The 12,750-nt window shown below is 42.0% G+C and overlaps 1 protein-coding gene across 2 annotated transcripts in view; it reads left to right on the plus strand.

The window, feature by feature from the left end:
- The window catches only part of THADA (THADA armadillo repeat containing), a 320,063-nt gene that overhangs the window by 236,739 nt on the left and 70,574 nt on the right, over nt 1-12,750 (plus strand). For both annotated transcript variants that reach the window (XM_078056617.1, XM_078056616.1), the window contains one exon: nt 4,736-4,830. In XM_078056617.1, coding sequence (XP_077912743.1) covers nt 4,736-4,830 — 95 coding nt within the window. The remainder of the gene's footprint in view (nt 1-4,735; nt 4,831-12,750) is intronic.

The following is a 12,750-nucleotide window of genomic DNA, read 5'->3' on the forward strand; positions in this document are numbered from 1 at the left end:
ATGAAGTTCAGAGATTTCCCAAGGCAGAAGTGGATTCATCAGGTTCTCAGGTGGATATTTGTCAAGGGGCGAATGTTTTTAAAAAAAAATGGAAGAAAGCGAGATTCTCAACAAGCCCTCTGTTTGATTTTATATATGTAAACTTTGTCCTCCTAGTACCTGGATCCTTGCTGCTCCTTCTACGGCCGCGGCTCTGCCGTTTTTCAGCCCATCTGTTAGACCCTGACCACTTCTGACTTTTTTTTTCTTTTTGAACACTCTAAATCTCTATTATACTGTGCCCCATGCCAGGATTTTTCCATTTGGGGGTAGAAAAAAAATCCCCAAGCCCACCAAAACCCTGTGGGTTGGTTTCCTGTCCAGCTGGCTTACTGTTCCCTAGGATTTTATTCCCATCATCAAAGTGGCTTGACAGACCAAGAACAAACCTCTGGCTCACCCTGAACTCACAGTGTACCATTTCCAAGTCAGAACAAACATCAAGTAACAGTGAGAGAGAAAGAGAGAGAACAAAATGATTTTCCTGACCTAGAAGCCAGTTCAGAGTGAGGCCCAGCTCTGAATCCAGACAGGGATGTCATGTGGCTGTGGCCGTGGCTCTGGCTGTGGCCGTCCTTGGGTTTGGAGGCATGAACAGTGGACTCCAAGCCAGAATTTCTGTCTCAGTGGGTCTCAAAGGAGAAGCCATGGACGGACTCCTTTATGGCCCCAGATCCTCTGTTTCCTGGAATCAAGAGCAGCAGCATTCGAGGGAACATCCCACAATCTCAATGAGTGCATCAGACTTGGCCCAGAGCCTCTCCATTATGGGGGCAGTCAGAGTGGTCCCTGGAGTGTCCCAGGAGGCCAGCAAGGTCACCAGCCTGTGCCAGGTCCAAAAAAAGATGCAGAACACTTCAGCCAGGTAGGCAGGGGGGCTCTAGAAATTGCCAACCTTTTCTCTACTCATTTAGAAATCCTAAAAAATATATTAACTTAGCTAAAAATCTCAGGGAAACTAGGCTCCTCATCAGAGTTGAAAGTCAAACCAGCTTCCCCAAAATTTCCCTTTATGGTTCTGTATGGCTGTACCAACAGAAGAACATCCAGGGTGAGAGGCTGTGACTCTGAGGCCACATGGGAGCAGGCAATGCATTTTTCCACTAAGAAGAACCCAGTTAGCATGAGGCATCCCATCTCCTGAAGGCCTGGCCTGCCTTCTTCTTCCTGCTTTTCAACACATTCTCGCATCTTCCCCTCCTGATCTCCCCAGGTCTGTAGACAGGCCAGACTAATTACTTCCCATATCTATTGCCCCCTCTCAAAATGCCCTTCCCCATCAACTTTGTCTAGCTAAAATCTTCCCAGCGTTCACAGCCCGGTTGGAATTACATCTTCATAAACCTTTCCCATTGCTCCAGTCCGCCCTGATGTTCTTTCTCTTCACTCCTTGCATCCTGTCCCAAAGTTTGCCCTTATTTTTGTCTCCATAAGTGGACAGAATTCTCTGAGGTCAGAAATCATCTCCTGGGGGCACCTGGGTGGCTCAGTCGTTAAGCGTCTGCCTTCGGCTCAGGTCATGATCCCGGGGTCCTGGGATTGAGCCCTGCATCAGACTCTCCGCTCAGCGGGAGGCCTGCTTCTCCCTCTCCCACTCCCCCTGCTTGTGTTCCCTCTCTCACTGTGTCTCTGTCAAATAAATAAATAAAATCTTAAAAAAAAAAGAAGAAAAGAAATCATCTCCTGTACCTCACTTCCCAGCACTTAGCTCAAAGCCGGGTGCTCAGGGAATTCCATCGGCTCTCTGTAGGCCGCTTACTCGGCCCTGTACTAGATATCTGATGATTCATTAACCCCCAGCGTTGGCTTTTCTCACTTTTGTTCTTGAGTGGTCCTTTCTTTGGCAGAGGGAAGTCCTACCTGTTAAACAGTGGAAATGCCAGAATTGCAAATTATATCATTAAAGAAGTTTTCATAAGCTGTGGGTCTTTCATAGGGAGTAGAAGAATAAGGACAGGAGTTAGGATTGAGAGACCTGGGGAAAACGAGATACAAACAAGATAGGGGCAGGATTGGGAAGAAAAATTCCAAATAGATAAAAGTTTTAAGCAACAACAACAAAAAATGGAACTGTGAAGTACTACAAGAAAATATGGGAAAATTCTAAATTATGGATACTAAATTACCTATCTATATAATCTTGAAGAAGGTTTAGACTTTGTAAGCATGATATAAAACCCAGGAGACACAAATAAAAATACCACTATATTTGGCTGCATAGAACTAAACATTTTTGACTTGTAAAAAATTTATAAAGTTGAAAGACAAATGATAAACTGTAAAAATATTTGTAGCACATGTGACAAAGAATAGATTTCCTTAATACACAGAGAGCTCCCAAAAATCAACAAGAAAAAGACCAACAACGTAATGGACAGAGAAATTGAATACATTTCACAGAGCAGGAAATTCAGATATCTTTTTTGAAAAGCATGTGAAGTGATGATCAGCCTCACAACAAAATAATTGCAACATAAAAATGATGAGATACTGTTTTTCACTTACCATCTTGGTAAAAGTCAAAAAGTTTAATAGTGCACTGTGTTGGTCAGGTTGTGGGAGACTAGAATTCTGACATGCTGTTGGTGAAAGTGTAAATTGGTACAGTCTCTTTGGAGAGCATCTTATTAAAAGCAGTCATAGTTTTAAATGTGCAAATATCTTGATCCATCCATTCAGCTTCTAGGAATTTCTCCCCTGAGTACTCACTGATATGCACAAAACTGATGTATATATACATTCCTTATTGTTTTTAGCAAAATATCTTAAACAATCTGAATTCTTTCAAAAGAGGATTGGTATCTCCATGGCATGGAGCAGTCTACAACCATGAAAAATGAGGCAGATCTCTGTTTTTATTTTTATTTTTTAAGATTTTATTTATTTGTCAGAGAGAGAGAGAGTGCGTGCACAAGCAGGGAGAGCGACAGGCAGGGGGAGAAGCAGGCTCCCCACCGAGCAAGGAGCCCGGTGCGGGACTCGATCCGAGGACACCGGGATCATGACCCAAGCCAAAGGCAGACGCTTAACCAAATGAGCCAGCCAGGTGTCCCCAGATCTCTGTTTTTAATGGCATGATGTCGAAAATACGTAAGTGAGAAAAAGTAATGCCTAGAACTTACTATATAGTAAACTACTATTTGTGTAAAAATAAGTGGGTAGCTATAGATAGATGCTTGTAAATGAACAGAATGAGCCTGGAAGGACATACTGAGAAGTAGTAATAGTGGTTGCCTCGGGGGAACAGAAGGTGAGTAGAGGGCAGTGGGTGGAAGAGAACTTCATTTTCACCGCATGCCCTTTTGTACTGACTTATTTTTATACCATGTACACATGTTACCTATTTTTTAAAGCTGATTTATAAAAAATAGCTACGTGCAGGTATGAAATTAGGCCAAACGTGAGGTATGCATATAAATTAGGAGTTATGGTAGGGTAGGAGTGGAAGCAAACAGATAACTGTAGAGGAAGCAAGTCAGTAGCACAGAAGCGAGGCAGGTCAGCCACAGAGAGACCTGGACACAAGACAGTTTTGAGTCAAAAGGACCTGATTTGCTTTTCATGCGAGAGCATATGCCAGCCCTAGATATGGGCAGTTCAGGATAGAGTAGGAATAAACTTTAGGGAAATGGTAAGACTGTTCAAATGCAGGGAATGGGGAGGATGGGTTTAGGGGTCAGGTAAATAGAATTTCATTAGCCAGAACACTTGTGCCACTCCCTACTCTCAGGCTGGAAGCAGAGAAGGCAGGGAGCGAACACTGACGGAGCGTCTGCCGTGGCCCAGCAGCGAGGCGGAAATTCCGGTTGCCGCACCACGCCGGAAGTCACACGGTGACTCACCATGCAGTGATTAGGGTTTCCATTGTACCGGTCAGGAATATGACTCAGGTCACAGAAATAAGCAGCAAAGCCAAGATTCAAACCCAGATCTGTCCCTTCTCTTTTTACTACCTGTACTGAATTATCAGTACACCAGGGAGGCCCTTTTCATGGTCAGTCTGAACCTGGGCTCAGAGCCAGGGGGACCTTCAGCACTGTTCTCAAAAGAAAGTCTTCATTCTTCCTTTTTTATCCAGGCCCCTAAATCCAAGCCCACTTACTTTTTCCAGCGTGTGGTTCAAAGAGTAAAGTGAACTCCATTTACTGAAAGAAGAACTTTCCATTCATTGGGAAAGGAATGTCTGTCGCAGGGTTTGTTAGTGCTTCCGTGTGTTTGTTTTTCAGCTGGTTTTTTTAAGTCCGTAGGTATGGTTTGTCCTATGGCAGTGAGTTCTCCTCCAAAATGCTCAGTCAGTGACACTCGTAACCAGTGATTCCCTCCCCCCCCAATATGTCCACTAAAGCGGAAAAATAACAGAATCTAATTCCCCCTGCCAGCCTCCTTGTTTTCAAATAACTGGGAGAGGATACCGGGTTTTGTTTGTTTTCAGTTTGTTTTATTTGGAACCAGAGCATAGAGTTTTATCTGTTTTGTGCATGCGTATCCCCAACCTCCACCATATGCTCTAGGATTTCATTTCCTTATTTGACTTACTGACATGTTTCTACTATTGGCGATTTTCTGTCTTTTTTAGCATTTGCCGTAACTCCCTAAGCCTCATGATGTGCCTGTCAGAAAATACCTTTTTCTCTTCTGTGACCCAGGCCTCAGGGAGAGAAAATATCAATTTATCTCCTGTTCTTTACCTTTCTAGGCAAAATCCATGTTTGGTGACCAGAGCTGTATATATTGACATTCTCTTCCTGTTGACTCGCTGCCTTGACAAACCCACGAAAGGCACAGAGCCAGGTATGACTCATAGTTATATCATATTTTGGAATGATTATGGATCTTTGAAATACAGGTGGGGCTTTGAGTGGCTCTACCACACACTGCCCCCCAGCTTCTACTTTTGTAAAACTAACCACACATCAAAATGAGGCATGGTGTCATACGGTTCCCTCGTAGAAGCTTCTCCAGGAAACTTGCCCTTGTTTAGTTGGAAGTTTGCCATTTATTTTCTATTTGGTCATTCAGGAAGGAGTTTGGACTATACCCAGATACCCTCTGTTTCAGAGACCTTGGTTTTTTTCCTCTTCCATGCATCATTTTCTTTGAAATTCATCATTTTCAATAACGGAGAGTCCATTCTGCTCCATTCCGCGGAGCTAACTGAGCTGGGTTCGTTTGATCCTGGAGTCTGGGTACCTGAGACTCAGTCCCAAATCCACCCTTCACTGCCTTAAGCTCTGACTTGAGATGTGTTCCTTGGTCATATATGTTTTCCTGGTATGGGGCGCCAGATCCATATACAGTTGTTCTGTTTTAATCACGATTCACAGAGTGGTTTTCTTAAAATGGAGAAGGGCAACTCCAAATTAAAAAAAAAAATTTTTTTTTGATGTGTTTATATAAGAGGCTGCAGGAAGTGCTGTACATGAGCTCCAGGCCACAGACTGAAACTGATTTTCATCAACACAAACTGGAATGCAGGGTAATGAGCCTGCAACTGGTTAAAATCAGCCTCTTCTAATTGATTAGGCCTGTCTAAAGGAGGCTACAATTACAAAGTCACATTCTGAGTACAAGCAGGCCAGGCCTTTCCTCTGTTACATTTAGTCTGTCAATGATTTGTTGTCTTCAGTAAATATATTCAGGCTGTCAGAGTCCAGCTCTGTCCATATGGAACCCTGTTCCCAAATTCAAACCAATTTAAAGTGCTTTGAGGGGGAGGTGCGAAACCACCTCACCCAGATCAATGTATATTAGCCCACAAAGACCCTGTGGCCATGCAGAGGTAAGAAGAACACGCCTGAACTTTCATCAGCTCCATAGCCCTGCAGAGGGGCAGCTATTGTATCCGTTTAATAGAATAGGATCGTATAGTTTTATAGCTGTAAAACAGTCCTAGTTTATGCCTCTTGTCCCAGCGTAATTATTAAGAGTGCCTCCCCTTTACCCTTGAAAGTGTCCAGGTTTGCACCATATATTATAGATCACCCCCGCTGTAAGGGACCTCAGGGTTGCGCCACCTTATTTTACACTTGGGCTAACTGGGGTGCAGAGATTATAAATCAGATGTTACCAAGTAAGTTGGTTCGGGTTTCCTCTATTTTTGTATTTCAGTTCCAAATTCCATATATCTTGACAGTACTTCTCTGCTTAGTAGCTAAAGGACTTTGGCCTTGAAAGAGTTGCTCACAACTAACGAGTCCAGGCTTTGGAATCCTCTTGGAGTTGTGTGGTTGACCGTAATCATCAGTTTATTTGAACTAAGTTTCTCTTAACGTATTTTACGTATTTTAACCTTTATTCCTTGTCTGGAGGGATTAACCCTTGAATGTTGTGGGCAAAATCCATGTTTGGTGGATTCTCTATTCTCCAACCACCCGCCCTTTACTGATGCTTGGGCTCCTCCATGAAGACGTTGGCCTTTTTGAGCCATCCTTTCCTCCAGTCTTGTGTTATAGAAGAGTTTGTACCCCAGTTGAATGTGATCACAGCTGTATCGTACTTGCATTGATGCATCATTCCTCTTACTAAGTCATTACTCTGAGGAGGAGGATGCGACGGGGTGGGTGCTCTTGCCTTTATTCTAGTATGACACCCATCGCTCGAAATATTTTATCCCGCATTGCCCATTGTGGCAGTCACTAGCCACATGTGGCTCCTAAGCACTTGGGATGGGCCGATCCAAATGGGAATGTTTTGGATGAATAAAATACACACCCAATTTCAAAGAGTTAGTATGAAAAAAAGAATGTAAAATTTCTCGTTCACTTTTTATATTGATTGCATGTTGGAATGATACTATTTTTGATATATTAGATTAAATATATTATTAAAATTAATTTCACCTATTTCTTTTTACTTCAAAAAATGTGGCTGCTGGAAAATAAAAAATTATATATGTGGCTCATATTATCTTCCTATCAGACAAGTAAGGATTTTATCCAGTCCTTTGGGGTTTGCCCACATAAGCCACAGATGTGTGTGTATATGTGTGTCTATCTGCATGAATGTTATATAATCATTTAATATACATCCACACAAACAGTGGTAATAAATTTTCCTCCTTTGAGGATGGAACTAGATTTTTAGAACTAACCAAATGTCAAATACGATGGCGATTAAGATGGACGGCACTGTTTAAGAAAAAAATAAACTGTGAACTTAAAGAAATGAAATCTATTCTTATGTGTTTCATAAATTATTTCCAAAGGCAGCTTGAGCAACAGCTAAATATGTTACCAAACAAGGCGATCACTTACTTAGATATGTAGACTTCAATATGATTTCAAAATAATGTCATGACATTATAGTGTTACCCTGCAAGTACCTTGAAAGAATGGATCATGCCTTAGATTCTTCATCCCTCAGCTAAGCACATAGCAGGCCCTCGTTAAATGAGTTGGTTATTAACTGATTGAAATGCACAGTTTTCCTCAGTTTTTAGGATGGTAACAGTTGTCATCAAGATACAAAGTCTTATTTAAATTCATGCATCAATCAGTTGTAAATTCATTTTCTGAATTCAAATGTTATGTTTATATCATGTGTTGTCATGTTCATTTCATGTCTGTAAATGTGTACATATCTACCTCCATTATTAGCTCACAAAGCTCTGAGTAGGGAGTATATCGTTTAGGCTCTAAAGCCGTAGCCCTGGGTTTGAATCCCAGATCTGCTGTTTAGCTTTGTGACCTTAGGCAAGTCATTGAACCTCTCGGAGACAATTTTTCTCAATTGTAATTGGGGGTGGTGACAGGATCTACATCTTATAGTGGAAGTTGACGAATTTATGTAAATTCCTATGTAAGGAATGTGCTTTGCATCACACAGAATAAGTGCTCAATAAATATTAGCTACTGTTAATATTATTATGATCCTCATTATCATTAGCTAGAAACCATGCATCTTTCTAGTCCCCTGCAGCCCCTTACATTCACAGCTCTCTTACTTTAAACATCTTCAGGAAAGAAGAAATGTCTGCTTTCCTGGGAAAATACTGAAAGATGGCATAGCCGTCGTAGAATGTCAGGAAATCCACTTGATTAAGGCTGCTCCTGCCCCTTTGAGTCCAAAAAAGGATCATTTTTGTTGTTCATGTATTTTTTCATTCATCAGAAGTGACATGCTAACATCAGACACGTTGAGCACCTATAGCTAGAGACACACATACATGGGTTTTGGGCTTACAAGTAGGGGCAGTAAGAGATTACAGGTGCTGTAAAGGAAATGTTTATGGGATACATTGGAGGCACCAAAGACTGGAAGGTCATTTCTACTTGGGAAGACAGGAAGGCTTCATAGAGGAGAAGGTAGTTGAGCAGAGTTTTGAGGGTGAGTAGAGATTCACCACATGGGCAAGGTGAAGGTGGGCATTATAGATAGAGGGAGGAGCATGGCCAGAGCTACAGAGGCACAAGTCAGCACAGCCTTCAAAGTGCAAGGGCAGTGACCAGAGTGTTGGGTTCAAGACCAGGCAGGTGTGACTGGAAGTCACAGAGGCAGGAACTGAATCATGAAGAACCTCATAGGCCAATCTGAGGAGCTTGTAGTTGACTTTATAGACAAAGGAGATTATTGAAGGATATAAGACAGAGAGTCACACCAGGTGGTTTTTAAGACAAGGTGACATTTCATGCCCTCATCCTCCTAGAATGCTTAGAACCTTATGAACTAAGTTCCTATTGTCGCCAAAAAAGAATGTAACTGAAAATCCATTCGTGGATTGTCAGGGGGATTTGTACAGACATTGTGATCATCAGCACTGGGGGTCTGGGAGGTGGGAGTGGGGAACAGAGAACCAGACTGAAGGTAAAGGCCGCAGAGTGCTAAAAATAGCTGTCTTCGAATGGTGCCATCATGGGGGAATTCCTCCTCTTATTTCCATTGTACAGATCTTAAACACCATAATTCTGCTTTATTCATATGAGAGTACGTATTTGTATTTCAACAGTAAATGTATCTAACTATGACTCTTGAAGGCGATTAATTATTCCAAAAGAAATGAAGTAGTATCCATCTCAGGGACACATTTTTGGTTGGAGGAGGATCTGTCCATCTCCTCTCACTGTTCTGTACGTGACCTTGGAAGGCTATGTCCACCTCTAAACTGTCTCAGAACCAGGTTGAGGGGCTGGGGGCATAAACAAGGAGAAAAACAGTGAAGGGGAAAGGCAGGGAAGACGATTAGAAAAGCTTAAGATAATGATGTGTTTTGTGTGATTCAGACTTTTATCTTAGTGCTTCCCCACCCTTTGAGGTTTCCTCAGCCATTAACTAGGTTTTAAAAATTCCAGATCTGGGGGTTTTGTTTTGAGTTCCAAAGTGATTTAAACCCACAGGACTCTCTGTCCCTTGTATTCTTTTTCCTCTTCTGAATCCAGCTGTCATCATTCGTATACATCAGTTTCCTGCTAGAAAGAAAATTATAGTCTCCAGGTGGAGTCGGGGGATGAGGAAGATGAGGCCTGATTGCACACGCACTCTGGGGCTGCCTTGCAGGCCTGGGCAGGGATGCAGAGACTGAGAGCTTTCACTGTCATTGGAAACCCACCTCCCATTTGTCCTCTCAGCTTGGACACTCTCCATCCCACTCCACCGCGTATAAGTGATCTCGAAAGGCTGTTTCCCTGCCCCTGAAATGTATATAGGATGCCCAGCATACTCTCGTCCTCAGGGAACATTTTCAATACCTTCTTCCTTGTGGGGATCATAATAACTATGACCAACAATTACTGAGCACCTAACTCTGGGCCAAGCATTGTGCCAAGCATCTTGCATGCATCAGTGAGGGAGGTACTAGTGGTTCCTCATGTCAGACATGAGAAAACCCAAGGCGAAGAGACAACTGGCCAAGTGTCACGTGCATAGCAGGAGGGCAGAGCCTGACCTCTCGGGGCACTTACCCCATGGCTCCACAGCACAATCAGGGCCAGAATCAGGAACACCATTACCTCGGGGAGGGTGCCCTAGAACCCTCTTGGTTGTTCCAACTTCCCAGTCCTCTTCCTCTCCTGTAGAACCCCCAGGCCTCAGAGAGGGATCCCCTTCATAGGAGCTTCTGGATCACATGCTCACATGGGCACTTTCTTGCCCGCATTTCTATCTCCCGTGCCGGCAGTATGTGGAATACCATGAGGGTGTACCTGGGACAGAAGCAGTTACTAGAAAGAGAGAGCTTGACCGCTCCCAGGCAGCCACCTGCCCTTTCTCTCTTTGCAAGTGGACCCATGGCCACCGCATGAAACACTTCCCAGTACCAGGCTGCTGGCGGCTGTGTTTTGTGGTTTCTTTGTTAGTTGGGATTTATAGCTCAGATCTCATCATTCTGCCAAGTGCAATAAACATTTTGTTTTACTGGAATGTAACTTTTATTATTGTTATTATTTTTCTTCTCAATGCCTTAAAAGTGACCAGCTTGAGAGTGTGAAGTCAGAATCCCTAAATAGTCTGAATGCCAAGTTAGTGCGCTCTGTAGATCAGTTTAAGATTAGAAGACAGGCTCTCATTTATTACCACTTGTATTTATATAATGGAAGTTAGGTAATGTAAGCGCTCCCAAAGTCCAGCTCAGATGGATGATGATGGTGGTTAAACGGTAAAACCTGTGACAAGTATCCAACAATGCCTTGCATTTGTACGGCCTTGAACATGAATAATATATGTGTGACATGAATAAATATAAGGTCAGTGATTTTTATGACATACTAACTTCCTTTACCTAAGTTCCTGGGAAATATAGCCAAACAATTACAGAGAATGAAAACACTGGCAACTTACAAACACCTGCTTTGATTATTTGGTCTAATTAGGTTAAATTTAACCAATCCCATCTGAACAAATTGAAAACAATTCTTATCTGTTCCCTTGGTCATGTATTTTATCGGTGTTGGATGCAGATGTGTTTAATATGACACAGTTGGTGCTATTCTCTCAGCTCTGGGTGGGAGATAAAAGGGAATCGAGAACATATTTTTAGAGTCTTCTGGGGACTTTTTATTTCTGGGCCTGCAGCTATGAAATTTCAAGGAAAAAAAAACAGGCTTTGTTGTCAATAAATTAGTTGCTTTTCTCCAAAACACTGAGACTGTCATCTGAACAGTTGCTTTTGCCAAAAGTATCTTTCCCAGGGAACAGTGAGCTCCCAAAATAAGCAGATGATTCTAGCTGCCTTTCGGAAGTCAGAATAATACAGGATATGTTATTAGATCGCTAGGTTCATGTGGTGTTTACCTCTCGTTAATTCCAAGCCTGGTGCTGAGGACATAAGCCCACAGTTCTTAGAATTTTAGAGTTTAGAGACCATTTAATCAGTAGGTAGAATGGAAATGATAGCAATTAAGTGACTTGCCCAAGGTCACATAGCTGGTTGGTGAAATAGTCAAGCTTCCTTGGCTCCTGGTCCGCTGCCTATTTCTGTGACCAAAATTAAGAACCTCTAATAGTGTGAGTTGGGCTGAGTGTCTGGATCTGTCATGGAACCATGTCATGAAACTGTCTTACCTACATTTCCACCCCCGGAGTACAATACTGTTCACATGAGCAACCTCAGAACAGTTGTGATTTCGGTTTTTCCTCTGTGTTCTTGTCTTGCCCCACTCTAGCAGCCCTCATCACAGATAATCTGAAACTAGTTACCTAGTGTCAAGTAAATTACTTAAGCAAGCTGTTTTTGAAAGCTTATTCTAGATATCTCAAATAAATGGAATCATACAACATGTGGCCTTTTGTGTCTGGCTTCTTTCACTTAACAGTGTTTTCAAGGTTCATCCATGTTGTATCATGAATCAACACTATTCTTTTTTATGGCAGAATAGTATTCCACTGGATCAGTATACCACATTTTGCTTATTCATCAGTTGATGGTCATTTGGGTTGTTTCTACTTTTTGGCTATTATGAATAATACTATTATAAGGATTCATGGACAAGTGTTTGTGGGGATGTATGTTTTGAGTTCCCTTGGGTATTGACCTAGAAGTAGAATTGCTGGGCATATGCCAACGCTAAGTTGAACTTTTTGAGGAATTGGCAAACTGTTTCCAAAGAGACTACATCATTTTACATTCCTGCCAGCAGTGTATGAGGGTTCCAGTTTCTCCACATCCTTGACAGCACTTGTTATTGTCCATCTTTTTTTATTATTGCCGTCTTGGTAGGCATGAAGCAATATTGCATTGTGCTTTTTGATTTGCATTTCCCTTATGGCTAGTGATGTCAAACATCTGTTCTACTGCTAACTGGCCCTTTGTATATCATCTTTAGGGAATTGTCTGTTCAGATCCTTTGCCCATTTTTAAATTGGGTTGTTTGTCTTTTTATTCTTGAGTTATAAGAGTTCTTTATATATTCTGGATATTAATCCCTTATCAGATATATATGATATACAACTATTTTCTCCCATTCTGTGGGTTGTCTTTTCACCTTCTTGATAATGTCCTTTGATGTACAGAAGTTTTTAGGTTTGATGACATCCAGTTTATCTATTTTTCTTTTATTGCTTATGCTTTTGACATCAAATCTAAGAAACCATTGCCTAATCCAAGGTCATGAAGATTTGTACGCATGTTTTCTTTTAAAGACTTTTATAGTTTTACCTCTTCACATTTAGGTTTCTGATCCATTTTTTCTCAGATTTATTTATTTTAGAGAGAGAGAGAGTGAGTGAGCGGTGGGGAGGGCCAGAGGGAGAGAGAGAGAGAGTCTCAAGCAGACTCTGTGT

This window comes from Halichoerus grypus, chromosome 10, assembly GCF_964656455.1.
Source record: "Halichoerus grypus chromosome 10, mHalGry1.hap1.1, whole genome shotgun sequence".
Taxonomy (NCBI): Eukaryota; Metazoa; Chordata; class Mammalia; order Carnivora; family Phocidae; genus Halichoerus; species Halichoerus grypus.